The sequence below is a fragment of the Pezoporus wallicus genome, unplaced genomic scaffold (genome assembly GCF_028554395.1).
Source record: "Pezoporus wallicus isolate ANWC-B61680 ecotype Strahan unplaced genomic scaffold, APGP_CSIRO_Pwel_v1 scaffold_7736, whole genome shotgun sequence".
Classification (NCBI taxonomy): domain Eukaryota; kingdom Metazoa; phylum Chordata; class Aves; order Psittaciformes; family Psittacidae; genus Pezoporus; species Pezoporus wallicus.
Genome location: NW_026636574.1, coordinates 993750 through 1008381, shown reverse-complemented (window position 1 = coordinate 1008381; position 14632 = coordinate 993750). Strand labels below are relative to the sequence as shown.

The 14632-nt window shown below is 46.4% G+C and overlaps 2 protein-coding genes across 5 annotated transcripts in view; one reads left to right on the top strand and one right to left on the bottom strand.

Annotated features, from left to right (window-relative positions):
• The window catches only part of SRGAP2 (SLIT-ROBO Rho GTPase activating protein 2), an 86767-nt gene extending 77896 nt beyond the window's left edge, over positions 1 to 8871 (bottom strand). For all 4 annotated transcript variants that reach the window (XM_057400680.1, XM_057400682.1, XM_057400683.1 and 1 more), the window contains exon 1: positions 8325 to 8871. In XM_057400680.1, the coding sequence (XP_057256663.1) occupies positions 8325 to 8391 (67 nt within the window). In that variant the 5' untranslated portion in view covers positions 8392 to 8871. The remainder of the gene's footprint in view (positions 1 to 8324) is intronic.
• Positions 8872 to 9597: 726 nt separating this feature from the next.
• On the top strand, positions 9598 to 13264 carry FAM72A (family with sequence similarity 72 member A). Its single transcript, XM_057400679.1, has 4 exons — positions 9598 to 9764; positions 10718 to 10795; positions 11874 to 11998; positions 12890 to 13264. The coding sequence occupies exons 1-4, from the start codon at positions 9613 to 9615 to the stop codon at positions 12982 to 12984; spliced, it is 450 nt and encodes a 149-aa protein (XP_057256662.1). The 5' UTR covers positions 9598 to 9612; the 3' UTR covers positions 12985 to 13264.
• The last annotated feature ends 1368 nt before the right edge of the window (positions 13265 to 14632 follow it).

Below are 14632 nucleotides of genomic sequence, written 5' to 3'. Positions count from 1 at the left end.
AGCCGTCCCCAGATGAACTGGGATGGAGGAAGAACTGCCGTACACCAGTGAGCACACGGCTACCTTCTGTGGTTGCCACAACACTGCCCAAGTTGAGCAGCTCAGTAGAGGTTACTTGGACCCATAATCCTGTCCCTATGTAAAGTTTCTTCATATTTTAACAACAAAGGCTTAATGAAATATGTGAATAGCTTGGTTTTATTCTTATTATTGTCCTAAAAGCAAGAATATCACATGTGTTTTGGATACCAGGCACTCTTAGCAGTAGAACAGCAAGAGCACTGCCCAGTGTTAGCCAGCACAAAGAAAAGGATTTTGTAGGATTTCTCATAACACCTAAGTGCTAACGAGCAGGAGCATCCTCAAAGACACAAGAGTAATTTCTCCCACTATACTTAAACCTCATCCAACAGGCATCTTAAGTATTCCCCAATCATAACCATACATGACATGCCACCACCCAGAAGCTCCTTGAAATTGCCCATCAATTTAGTTTCACCCTGCCCTCCATGGATCATTCCCTCCCTGCTGAGAAGGGGAAGGAAGGGATCAATGCTTAACAGAAGGTTGACACAGGGAAGTGACAATCCTGCCTCATCTCATTCAAATTGCTAAAACAACAAAGAGGGACTGCTGTGAAGGACTTACTACCACAAGGTGGGCTTCCCCTTGATTTCGCACCACTAAGTCCCCAGCAACAGCAACCAGGATCCTATTTTACTATTGCAATATCCACACACACACACTGAACAAGACTGAATGGGCTGGTGATTAAAACATCAGCATTTGCCACATTATCTGCTGCATCATCCATGCTGCATCTAGAGGTGGTGGAATAGGATGGAAGGGAAATTGGGAGGGTGAGAAATGAGAAACAGAATGGCACCTCATCCATCATCACCAAGTCTCAAGGTGCAAATGCTGGCAGGGGACAACACACACCATGTGCTACAGCAACAGCTTAAAGCCATCGATCCCTCCTTTACTGGAGGGATCAATGCTGATGTGCTTGGCAGCCGAACAAATGCAGCTTTTCAGCCTTCCCTCGTGCCTTGCAGAGGCTAAAACCCAAAGAAAACAGGAAAATATCTTTCTAAACAATCCCATTTGGATAATAAGCCCCAGTTTGTGCTTATCATGCTCTCCCTTTTCAGGTAGCAAAGAAAGGCTGCAGAAACAAACGTGTTCATCACGCTGTAGTGTTTGCCTTCTGAAAACCCACCAGTGACACGGAACTGGTTTGATTGACTGAGGCTTAGGATCTTTGGTCAGCAAACAATCGATCCACTTGTTCAGAGGGAGCAGTTTAGCAATCCTGGCAGCTACAGGGCTGTTGGGAACAAACCCCCCTTCCTCATGGGACCATCGGAGCCTGTCCCTGCATCGCTGTCCAAAGAAAGAGGCAGCGACTAATTCCCAGGCAACAACCAGTGTTATTTTAAGCAGATTCAATTTGAAGCCCTCCTCGTCTATAAATCGCACAGCTCTGTGGCTTACTCTCTGCATGAAAACCCTTGTCCACTGACATCAGTACAAAACCAAACCAAAAACCCTGCCCTACTTCAAAGAAGGGAAGCCAAAAGGCTCTTCCTGGAAAGTCCTATGATCCAAAGAAGCCAAGTGCAAAGTTAAGAGGACTGACCAAATAGCGCTGCCACAGCACTTCACAACTGCAGATTAAAATCCACTCCTGCTTTGGAGTTCATCTGCTTATTCGGCTCCTTCTCAAGAGACAAAAAGCCAGGAGCTGCAGATGTGCCACAGGAGAAGGCAGCTCCTGCCTAATGCAACCGGTTTCACAGCAATCAGTGCGAAGCACAAGTTTCTGCAGCATGCTGAAAGCACTGAAGACCCAAGGATTTCTGCAGCACATTTAGCAACACCTTGAGAGAAAGTGTTGGAGGAACAGTGCTCATTAGAGAAAAGAGGAACCCTGTGAATGCCTTGAGAATTCCTCCTCACCACTGCCCATCCCCAAAGGCTGTGTAGTGCCATCCTAACATCATGCCCACGCTGCTTCAGAGTGCGAGCAGCACTCCCAGCTCTTGTAACACATGAGCCTTTTACATTCAGAATTGCAGAGGAAGTGATTTCTTCTCTTTTTTCATTCCCAGCCCCCTTCTATTTGTTCCAAGCAACGATTAACTCTCACTGGGGCAGCTCCAAGCAAAGTGGCTGGCTCAGAAGCTTTAGTTTACCAACAGTAGGTAGTTACTCCCACAGAACGAAAAATAACCTTTTAAATGGTTCCAATCCATTTGCAGCATCTGCTTAGAAATAATACCAGCTTGACACAGTTACCCTATCCCCACATGTGTTTTCTGACTTGAAGAACTCATACCAAGAGCTTCCCTGACCACTACCTCGAGATTTCCCCAAAACAATGCCCTGTTTTGTCTTTGGTAAGATTGTTATTTTGGAAGGAAAGGTGAAAGAGAAGGTCAAAAATGAAGAATGGTCTCAAATGATGGAATTACTGCAAAGTCCAGAGCCTTTCCCCATATTCTCCCATACTTTTTTATCCCTCAGCAAATCAAACCATAACTGCATTTGCTCCAATCGCCTACAAAACAGTGACCACATTCAGAGAGCAGGACTCCCACGACGTTGTAGGAATTCTCTGAGAGAAAGCATGAAATCTGCAAAAGTCATACAAAAGGGAACTAAATAAAGTCCCCAGTAATGAATATCAACTGTGCGTGGCATAGCGAAAAGAACATGTGTTCAAACATACTTTCCATCTCAACAAAGGTTGAGATATTTCACTCTTCATAAAGACAGCTGAAAACGTTGACCAGGCAAAGAGACTCTTCCAAGTACATTCCCAAAATGGGCAAAAATTAGTAAGTATTAAAAGCAAAAACAGGAGTCGAGCCTTTAAAAGCAACAGGAAAAGATATTGATGTGTACCCTTCCCACGAAAGGAAAGCCTTTAGAGCTAAGGAAGAATGTCCGGGGGCTCCTTTAGTTGGCAGTTTAGGAAACTGGCTCTCGCCAGTGAAGTGTTCATAGAAAACCTACTGGAGTTACACTGGAATTCCCTCTGCTTTGGATGGATCTGCAGCACTTGAGTGGACTGACTCCTCTGCTCAGCTTTGCTCTCCAGCCTTGCAGTATGTGATGAATCTGCAGCAGAGGGATTCTGGAGATGAAGAGGTATGAAGGGAGACTGCATCCTTTCACCTCTTCCTAGTCTCATCAATAAGTCATTAGTAGGAACCATACATAGGACAAAGAAATACAAACTATTGCTGTAACATCAAACCACTCTCCCAACAGCCCCTTCCCCCTTTCTAGCAGCATGCTGCTTCATTGGCCTGATCCAGCTCCAAAGCTCCAGGGATTAGCACTATCAAGAACTGCAGCAAACCAGATGATTCTCCAGCAACTCCATAGCCAGAGTTTGGAGGAAGTCATTGTTGCAAACAAATGGAATCACTTACACGCACAGAGTAATGATTAACTGCAAAAACCCCTTAAAAGGTAGTTTTACATTTCAAATGTCAATGGTAATCCAATACTTCCAAACTCAGCATCTCGAACCTCAGAACTATTCCAACTCAAGCGCCCCAGGGTGCGTGGCTGAAAAGGCCATTTACACAGTGTGTTAAACAGGGGTTGCCGAGGAAGTGGCCAGGAGCTGTGACTCTGGAAAGCCCTCACACGTGGTGCTGGGCTGTGCAGCCAGTGCCACAGCGTGCAGTGACCAGCTCGGGGACCTGAACAGAAGACAAACACGAAAGAGGAATCATCCCATATATACCTAAGGTCAACAGCACTGAAGATCCCCGGGGTTTAGCAACAAAACACATTACAGTGATTTCAAATCAGTGATCTAAGGACAGTCCTACCAATACCTTCTCCAGACGAGTGCTGCATGTGCAGTGTTAACAGGGAAACTTCCAACAGTTGAGAGAAATGCCAGTTTTGTTTCAAATCACCACCAAAAGCATCACATTTCCTTTCTAGCCCCCACATTACAGCTGCTGCTTTATGCAGCATTAAAGGCAAAAGATCCCGATCCCATCGAACACACCATCAGTTGTTCAACCCAGAGACCAAAAAAAGGGACTTATCTGAAATTTATCACTGATTTGGGGGAGATTAAAAAGGAAGTTTCAGACATTCCAGTAGCCGGAATCTGATGGGAGGCTTTGCCCAAAGCTGTTCTTAGTTGAAGACACACTTGGGTAAATACCACGCAGGCACCTCTGTGCTGTGCTCACTCCTGCTATAAATCACCTCATCTCTTCTCCATGTTCCTGGTGCTTTTCGGGCTGTGCTGCAAGATCTGCAAGAGATGTATTTTAACCTTTGCTAGAGACAACTCAAGGACAGAAGTGGTTTATGAACACTCAGTGTGTGAAAGAATTCAGGATTCCATCTCTGCAGCCCAAACCATGAAGCTATTTACTAAAGCTTTATACAAACTAATTAAATATAAGGCTCTCCCGGGACATGAGGAGAAAGAAGAGAAGAATTACGAGATAAATCACTGGCTTTTCTTTCCTCAGCAAATGTACACTCCAATTTAACACATTAAGCCAAAAATCAGTGTGACAGGCCTTGGTTGGGACAGATAGAGGCAGCACCCACATCTCACATGGAACACATTGCACAGCATCAATTCATTATCTCTGCTTTACCGCAACTTGCACAAAGGAATTGGGAGAGACAATCCAGACAAGGGGATGAGCTGGACATATCAAAGGCTCCATATGGAGACCACAGGATCTCACTTTCCAGCTTCACAGAACTCATAATCTTTGCGAGCACATGGTACAGAAACGTATCAAAGCAGCACTTCCCTCCCCTGCTGCCCCCATGTCATCTTGTCAGGATTCCTCCCGCATGACATGCGGCCATCGCAGAGCTTCCTCAAAGCGAGGAGCACTCTCACGTCTTGCAAGAGGAGCCCACTAATACCGGCAGCCTCTCTTCTCCTTGCCAACAGCACGAAGCGTTCAAGTGCAGACAACACAACCAAGCAACCAGAGACAACATGGACCTTGCCTGCATCATCTAAAGGCAAAAGACTCGAGGTCAGAGCAGTTCCCGAGGGAACCCACCCTGTCTGTGGGTTAACTCACTTCTGCAGAAGAAAAAGCTTCCGTTGAACCTCCAGATACTGGAATCCATGGGGTCATGGACAATTCAGGTTGGGAGGGAGCAGAGGAGGTCATCCAGGCCAACCTCCAGTGGTCAGCTCCAAGATCAGACCAAGTAACTCAGGCTCTATCCAGCCTGATTCCAGCAGCCTCCAAGGAGGGACACACAGACCAGCTTGTCCTCAACCTCCCTGCACAAGGAATTAGGAAGAAACACATCACTCCCTCTACATCCCCTGACCACTGCACAGTAAGTTTGATGTGTAAGAGGCAAACAGTCTTCCTCTTCAGAAATTCATTTCATCCTGCTCTTGATCCCCTCTGCCATTAGCTGCACATGTGAACCATGGGAAGAGCTAACTCCAACCCAGCAGAGGCACAGAACTGGCTGTTGGAAGAAGACAACAAATACCTACAGCTCATGGCCATGAGATAACAGAGTTTCACTCACCAGCACCCTGTCACCCCTCCACACCTCCTACAACAAAAATCATCAAGTTCATCAACAGAAGATCAAACCCTCTGCACACCAACAATCTAACAGCCATAACCAAGCTATCTCTTAAATAGGTTTTGATTAACAACTTAAGGCTATTAAACTTCTAAGCAAAGCTCAATCATTCCATTAGTAATAATTTACAGGGCTTAAGTACGTGTTGGTGGATTAATGGTTTTAAATGAAGCCTCTAAACACAGTTTCTAATGCACAGCCAGAAAACACAGTAAGCTCCTAAACGCCAGTGTAAAAACTACCTGAGTTTTCTCATCTGAGAAACAGATGATACCTTACAATTTACAAAGCACACCAACACCCAGCTCATCTCACTCCTACATGGCATTTCACAACACAAGAGAAAAGACGGCAAACAACGCGCGGTCAGAGTGAACACCATTTCCCACAGATCAAGCCAGAATTCCACCAGGACACCAACACTTTTACGTTAAGGACCCCGGTGTGTTCAGTGAAAAGACAGCATTATGGTTTTGGATTGGAGTGTGCCTTTAGTCCCATTTCATCTTTTCACTGTGGCAGGGCAAGCAGCACATCTCTGGAATTAGAGAGGCAGGAGGACCCATTGCTCATGAGAGCCAGGTCACTACCCAGCTCACAGCATGGTACCTATGAGATGCAAAGCAAGTTTCACGACATTTTAAGATGAGCGCTTAACTGCAAAATCTCCCCCCAAACCCCATATCTAAAAGCAGAGACATGACAATCCCTATTGCCAGAGCAGCTGGTGAAGGGTTGAAGCCACATGGGGAAGGGAAGCTCCCCCTGAGCTTTAAAGCACACGAGGCGATGGGGAGAGGATCGTTCCGATGCTGGATTCTTGAGCTGTTAAGGCCCATCTCTACCTCCCTCTCCAGGGAAGCACAGATGAATGAGCACCTCCCATCAGCCACTTCTGGACTGTCCTGAGCAGGGAAAGCTGAACTGCACAAGGGGGGAATATCCCAGACAAACCCTTAGATGCCTTCACGCTAATTCAGGAAGGAGACCCCCTTCTCCCAGCTCCACGTAAGCCAGTTACACAGCCCCACTCTTCTTAACCCCACATATCTACAATAGGAACAGCTCAGAAGGCAAAAAAGCAAAGAAGTCTAAATGCCACTACAATGCTTTGCTTTTGGGACCACATTTACAGACAGATTGACAGGTGACTGCATCGTTTTGGCAGTGATGGGCAGTGAAGGCTCTTCACTGTTGGTCTCTTCTTTGAAAAGGGAAAGATTTCTTTCCTAAGAGAAGAGAGATGAGAAGATGCACTTTGCTAAGTCTAAATCCTTGTGTCTCATTATTGCATCCAATGCACAAATATTGGGACTACAAGTTCATATCTACCACACACCTTCTGACGGGGTAAATAACGAAAGGACATAGAAGCCTCTAATTTTACACTGACTTCAATCCCCATTTCCAAGGACAGCCAGAAAACAGGAATAGAAACCAAACTAGTGAAAAAGAAACACGTTCTTCTCCATTTCCAGCTTTAAGAACCCCGAAATTGAGATAAATCATCAAAATAAACTCCTACCCCGTGGCAGATTTGCTCAGGTAAACCTCGTGAACAGCAGCAGCACAACCGCTTGTAGGTGCGGAGCACTAGGGTCAGCACAGGACACGCACCGTGTAGGACATCGTGGTTGAATGATTTCCAAGCAGTGAGAAATAACTAAATACCTCCCTGCAACACAATATTTTAATTGCCAGGTTTAACCAAGGTTTCCTGCTCCCATGGAAATGGCATTTCTCTAACTCACACTGATTTCAGTCCACCAGCCCTGCCCAAAGGCCATCTTTCCTACATGCTACAAGCATACGGAGCAAGTTTGAAGCAATTAGATAAATCATTACATCTCAGAACTTCCCACCAGCCACAGCTCAAGCCGTGCCCAAGCCAGAATTATTTGTTCAAATCCACTTTATCTCGAGAACTTTGCAAAAAGCAGCAGCTAAGCAAACATTTCACCATCCTTTTTTCTACCCAGCCCGAAACCCAGCCAAGGAGATCCTGCAGAAGACTTCCACAACCATTGCAAATACACCTCTGACTCTTTATTGCCTGCCTTATGATGATGGGAATAACACTAATGCATTAGTTGCATTCATGTGTATACATATGCATTACATACATGTGAATACACACGCACACACACCGCAACCTTAAGGTGTCACACTCAAAAGCACAGCAAGAAAAACCAGGCAGTGGTATTAGGGAGTCACCAAGAGCAAAACCCTCAATAATGGAACTTTCTAGCACAAGCAGCTTCACAGGGACCCTCAGCACAGTCCCTGTGGCTACCAGAGGAAATATGCTCCTCTGACACTACACAGATTTCTTAACAGATTCCCATGATAGGAGGAGGATTAAAAAGCAATTAAGCAGCTCTCATATTTCAAATGCAAAGCCGTATTTCAGAACAGCAGACAGAAAAATATGGCTCTCAGAACTCAAAAAGAAATCTGTTGTATGGTGTAAAATAAAGCCCTTCCCGTGATACCTTTAAACAGCAATTCCATAGTAGGAACCTACCCCATGGGGACGAGCAAAAGCATTGCAAACCCGATCCAGCATTGTGTTAGGAAAAAGCCCTGCAAATTCCAGGCAATCTGCAAATGATTTCTCCCTTCCCCACCCAAACATCTCCTGCAAACTCCTACAATTGCAGTCAGGACTGCAACAGCGGAAGAGATGAATACAAAACCATTCCTACCTTTAACTTGAGTGTCATATTCGGCTATGATCTCCTTATCCTTTTTGAATTTTGCTGGCGACGTCATGTTTTCTGTTCCCAAAAAAAGACGAACCTCAAACCCGATCCACCAGAGCACGAGACAGAAATGCAGTTGCCCTCCTCTCAATGCGGTGCCGGGATTTTCTGCTCGCCTTTCCCCCCCCCCAACAAAAAGGGCAAAGAAAATAAATCAGTCCATGGAGAGAGGCTGTGAGACGAGCACAGCAGCAGCAAAATGCAGATGTGAAGAGCTCAGTGCATGGAAGAGGCGGCAGTTTTGTCTCCCTGCACCAAAACCTTTAGCAGCAGCATCAGACTAGCGAGATCCTGCAGCCCCCAAAGGCTCTTCCTGATTGCTAGCGTTAACAGCACAGCCAGGGAGTGGAAGTCCTTCCGCACAACATGTTCTCTGCGGGGTTGGTTTTGCTTTTTCCTTTTTTTTTTTTCAAATGGGCTCAGAGATGATGTAAATCAGATCCCAAACCGAGGACGAGAAGCCGTTTTCTTTGGTATGCCTGCAAACACAAATAAAGCCATATATATATTACATAGATACATAAAATCACGGCTTGCAGGCAGCAGCCACAAGCTGCACAGCCCAAATGTGCCGCTGAAAGGAAAGCTGCCCTGACATCGCAACCCGTCCTCTGAGCAGGGCTCGGACCCGCAGACCGGCCAGGTACCGGCGGGGAAACGCCTCAGCAGCCGCCAGCCCCTCCGGCGGGGGGAGCAGGGGCTCGTTCGCAACGCGGCTCCCCGGGGAACGGGGAGGGCAGGGGAGGAAAGGAGGTCCCCGGGGGCAGGACCGGCAGCGGAGCCGCAGCATCTCCCGCTGGACCCTGCATCCAGTGACACCGGCGCGGGAAGCGCAGGACGAGCCCAGCCCCCCCCACCGCCGCGCCGGCTCCATCCGCGGCTCCTGGGGGGGGGTTCGGGTTGCCGGGGGTTTCCTCAGCCCCCGCTCCGCTGTGCGGGTCGGCGTGCGCGGAGGGAGGCGGGCGGGGAGCGGCCCTTGGCGGGACGCAACTTTTCTCCCGCTTTTTTTTACGTATTTCATTCTTTTTCCCCCATTTTCTTTGCGCCGGGAGGGAAGGGCCGCGGCCCCCGCGGGAGATGCGCGGACGGAGGAAGAAATAAATAAACACGGCACCCGCCGGATCCGCATCCCGCCCGGGAAGAACAATGAGGGCGGCGGGGAGGACTGCCGGCCCGGGACGGGACGGGCGGCAGTGACCGGGAGCGGCGAGGCCCGGCGGTGGCCGCCGCCATGTCGGTCAGCAGCTGCACCTTCGATGACCGGTGCGTGTCGGTGCTGTGCTGCCGGTTCTGCCAGCAGGTGCTGAGCACGCGGGGGATGAAGGCAGTGCTGCTGGCGGACACCGACATCGACCTCTACTCCACCGACATCCCGCCCTCGGGGTAAGCGCCGGGCTCCGGGGGGCGGCCGCGACGCACAGGGTCCCTCTAGGGAAAGGCCCCCAGAGCCCCCATCCCTCCCGGCCCGCCCTCAGCCCCGGCGGGACAGCAAGAGCAACGCTGTCCCTCACCCAGGAATCAAAGCCCTCATTTGAGCTGTTCCTGGGGCCCGTGAAGCACAGGGAGTCCCGGCAGCTCCTCCCTGGGGCAGAGATTAGAAACTGAAATAAATCCCCGTAAACAGAACAAACCTGATCGCGCACTGGCTCCAGGGTGACTCCCCTCCTCCCGCCGCTTGCGTGCTGCTTTCCCATGACGGCATTTGAATGCTAAGGAAATCAGGTTGCAAACCAGCATGTTAATGAGAAAGTACGGGTTAAACAGGAGATAAGGACTCAAAGGTCTGGTTTTGGATGTCCTAGCCTTTAAGCTATTATTCCATAGCCTCACCGAGATTCACCAGGAACTAGGGCAATGTCTCTAATCAGATTTTGGGCTGCCGGTGCCCCACAGCCTGCGGTGACGAGCATGTGTTAGTCAAGCAGTAAGAGAGGCAGCACTTTCTGGTTTCATTTCTGAGGACCCAGGATATATTGCGGCTGCCCCATCCCTGGCAGTGTTCAAAGCCAGGCTGGATGGAGCTCGGAGCAAGCTGCTCTAGTGGAAGGTGTCCTTGCCCGTGCCACTGGATGAGCTGTAAGGTCCCTTCCAACTCAAATCACTTGGTGATTCTGATTCGTATAAGGTCACATGGGTGTCTTTTAGTTTCCATATGAGCATGGCTGGTAGCTGACAGGGAAATGGGGCTGCGTGATCTTGGGAGGGTTTAAAATAAACCAAACATACAAGAGTGATGGTAACATCGTTGTGTGATTTCAGCCCTGAATTGTCAAAACGTCATAGTAGGAATCACAGCCACATCTAAACTTCAATATTTTGACTTTCTTCCCATCTAGCACTGTTGATTTCATTGGAAGCTGCTATTTTACTGATCTCTGCAAATGCAAACTGAAGAACATTGCGTGTTTAAAGTGGTAAGAACACCCTTGGATGACTCTAATGCCTCCTCAAGCACACCACAATGTGTCCAACCTCTCCACTGCAGCCTACTGCAGCGCGAAGAGCTGAGGGCTGAACGAACAGATTGCATTCGTTACTTCAAATGTAATGCTGCTTGATAGAAACTCAGCCCACTACTTCTGGGCTTGGCTGCCAGTCTATTTCTGTGCAAGTCCCAAGTGGAGATGTGACAACCTTGTCAGTACTGTGAGTAGATGGGAAAGCTTGTGTGCCACCTGCCTGATTAAATGTCTGCTTCAACACAGAGAGAGTTGTGTGAATAAGGCCGCAGGAAGAAGTAGTTACTCATATTCTAATTAATAGAACATCCTCTTGGCAGATCTAGCTGTTGCTAGCAGATGGAACATGCTGTCACTAAAGTTCTTGGAGTTCTTTTATCCTCTTTATTAATTTCTGATATTTAAGGGTAAAAACAACAACTCTCAAAGAGCTCACAGTTAATTGAGATCCTTTCCACTTCATAATCCAGATTTGTGCCCGGTTTGGATTTAAATGATGGGGGGGGGGGGGGTGATAGGAACACAGGATTATATTTTTAGGTATAAATAGAGAAATATCTCACCAGAGCGTGGCTGAGAAAATAGAAAAATGGTTGTTCAAGGCTTCACCCTGGGAGAGGAGATAATGCTTTGATATTCTCAGTCTCATTGCTCCTACTACTGATACTCTCCCATGCACAGTGATTCTGTACAGATGGATGCCTGGTGTGTGATTAACTTCTGATTCCAGTGGAATCACTGGGCTTCAAAAAAGCAAATACCCCACCATTTGTTGGTATGTAAGCTAATCTGATTACACAATTCAGGTTACTAAGTGGCTCTCTATGCCAAAGATCTAAACCTTAGATATTCTGTAACTCCCAACAGATGTTCCCTCTGTATTTAAGATGCTTGTTTAACTATGTTCCCTTAACTTTACCAAAATAGGAGCATTACGATACCTTGCCTATTTAAACATTAGCTTTAGCTGCAAAAGCCAACAACATCTGTCTTTTTAGATTCATGCTGCTTATTATTTCCCTTGTCTTCCTAGTGGTAACGTTGTTGGTTATCATGTGATTTCTCCCTGCAAACCTTGCCTGCTGTCTTGCAATAATGGCCACTTCTGGATGTTTCATAGCCAAGCAGTCTTTGGCATCAACAGACTCGACTCTTCTGGTAAGGAACACTTCTCTTCCCTAAAATCTGGAATTCTAAGACCTCTTCCTATTGAGGCACCTCAATATAGTTAAAGCATCTGGAGGGAGTGTAACATATGGAGGTATATGGCAAGTGTTACAGGGCTGCTAATCTCACGAACTCCTTGTAGCTCCTTTGTAAATGAAAATTTCTAAGTAAGTGGAAATATCTCTTCATCAAACAATTTAACTCTCCCCTTTTGTGGGCAGAAGTCAGGATTTTCGGAACCAACACCATAAAGGAGTATATACACAGCCACCAGGTGCTATTTATAGCAGTATCTCCTGGGCTACTAAGCAGTTGTCCAAGGGACACTCATTGGGTGAGTCATGCTGTCACTTTGCCCCTATATAACCAAGTCCTCATTAGCTCAATATGAAGTTACAGCTCGTGCTGGTTAGTTTCTACAGGTAGGTGTTGTTTGGATGCCAAGTGTCAGGAACCATTTGCCTTGAGTCCTGAGGAACATGTAGCGTTCTGACAAATCATCCCCCCTCCTTGCAGACGGGAGGAACTTCTTGTCTAAACCTTTCAGTGTCACCGCGTGTGTTAGATCAATGCGTTTCAAAATAAATCAGCCACGAGGGAATTATCAGTAGCTACATGAATGAGCTATATAAATACATCTGTGGGCAGGGACTTATTCTCCTAATTATGCTGTAAACACCACCCCTCAAGATCACTTTGGAAGGAAGCTAGGAAATAGTCTCGTGTATTTATGATGAACACGACTTACCAGGGTTTGCAATGACTGGAGTCGTTATTTTCTCTGAAAACACAGTTGTGCAACGTAAAAATAAGGTCACAATCCAAAAATAGTTGTGTTTCTTTCCTCTTCCCTCCTTTGTCTCCTTTCCTCCTTCCCACCAGGTGTCAATGTATTGCTCTGGGGCAACTTGCCAGATTTGGAGGAGAGCACAGATGAAGATACAACCTGCATCTCTGAGGAGGAGTATATCAGATAAATATGATCTACAAGATACTACAATATCTTCCCTCCATTCGTTGCACTGCTGCTTTGCTTAGACTTTTTTTTCCCTGCTAGCCCAGCAGAGCTTAAATAATACAGGAAATCTGGAAAACAGTCCTAAAAAAGGAACATCTCATCCTCCTCTTTCACTGTAGCCTTCCTTTGGCTCTCGGAATCTGCCTAGTGTGCATCTTCTGACTACAGACACACGCCTTGGCTGAAGCTGGAAAAGCAGATGGAAACTGCATTTACATTAAAGTCTCAACAGCTGATAATCCTTCTTAACTGTATTTTTATTTCTTTCCTAAAACAGTATTCACAGTACAAAGTCTCTCAGCTGCTGTAAGTACAGCTTAAAAACCTTAAGGAACAGTCGGTCTGGTTGATGAAGTTATGAAAGAGCTCTGCTCTTGTGGTCAGACACACCATTACCCAGAGTTTCTATTTGGAGTATATAGAGCTGCTGACTAAGTGGCTGAAAATATTGGAGCTTTGGCTTTTTGTTTGGGCTCTCCTGCTTGTTCTCTGGGCAGCTGGGGCATACTAGGATGCTCCTCAATGTAAACTCAGGAACTGTCTTACAGTCTTCCCATCTTCATCTTTCAGGATCATGTTTTTGTAGAGATCAAGTTCATTTCCCCCTCCCTGATAAACCCTAAATACTGTTACTTCCTGTCTACTACAACTTCAAGGCTACACTGGAGATTTTCCTAAGGTCAACACCAAAACCCATCCAGGTTTTGTTGTTATTTTCTACCTCTTGCAGGGCAGACATCCCTCCAGAAGGGGAACTCTGTCACCTGATCACGTCAAAAGAGATCAGGTTAAATGCTTGGTGTTCATGCCTAACCTTACATCCTGAAGTGTACAGACAATCCTATAAGAAGTAATGGATTCAAAGCTCATTATCCAAGTTGTTACAGCCATAGCATTTAGCTTATGAACCAAATACTGTCCCCTTCAGCTAGTCACCTGAAGGATCACCTTTAGAAAACTCAAGGTACAAGTGTGTAAGAGAACAGAGCACACTTGTAAATTTGGGTTGGTGCAGAATAAATCATTCTATAGCCTCTTGTGATATTTGGAAGAGGCGCAACGAGGACAGAGCTAAATTGTCTTAGTATTCTTACTGCGTGTTATATATTTCCTCATTAATGGTACTACCTCTTCTGCATTGTTTAAATGTATATTGGGGTGTGTATATATATGTATGTGTGTGTATGTCTTGGTTTGACGTCATGTGTTACATCAGCTCATGAAATAAAAGGCTTGGACTACATGGTCTTCTGGGTTGTAGTAAATCTGGATACATAATTACATCAAAATGATGAAGTGGGATCTTGTACGTGTATTAAACTAGTTGAATTATTAAGTTCTTCATGACATTGGTTGAGAGAGCCGCCGAGAAACCTGATTGTTTCTCAGCCATAAAGGTGTTTAATCAGGCAGCTCTCCTATGACACAACATTCCGTTTGGTTTCCAGTTTCCCGTGCTGCAGGAATGTGACCACACTGTGACTACAGCACTAAGCTGGCAAGGTGGCATCTCTCACAAAGAGTTTTCCAACAGAATTTGTGAGCTAAAAATACACGTGATTGGTTTTGTCTAAGTAACACAATAGTTCAAACAAAATCCCCATGAA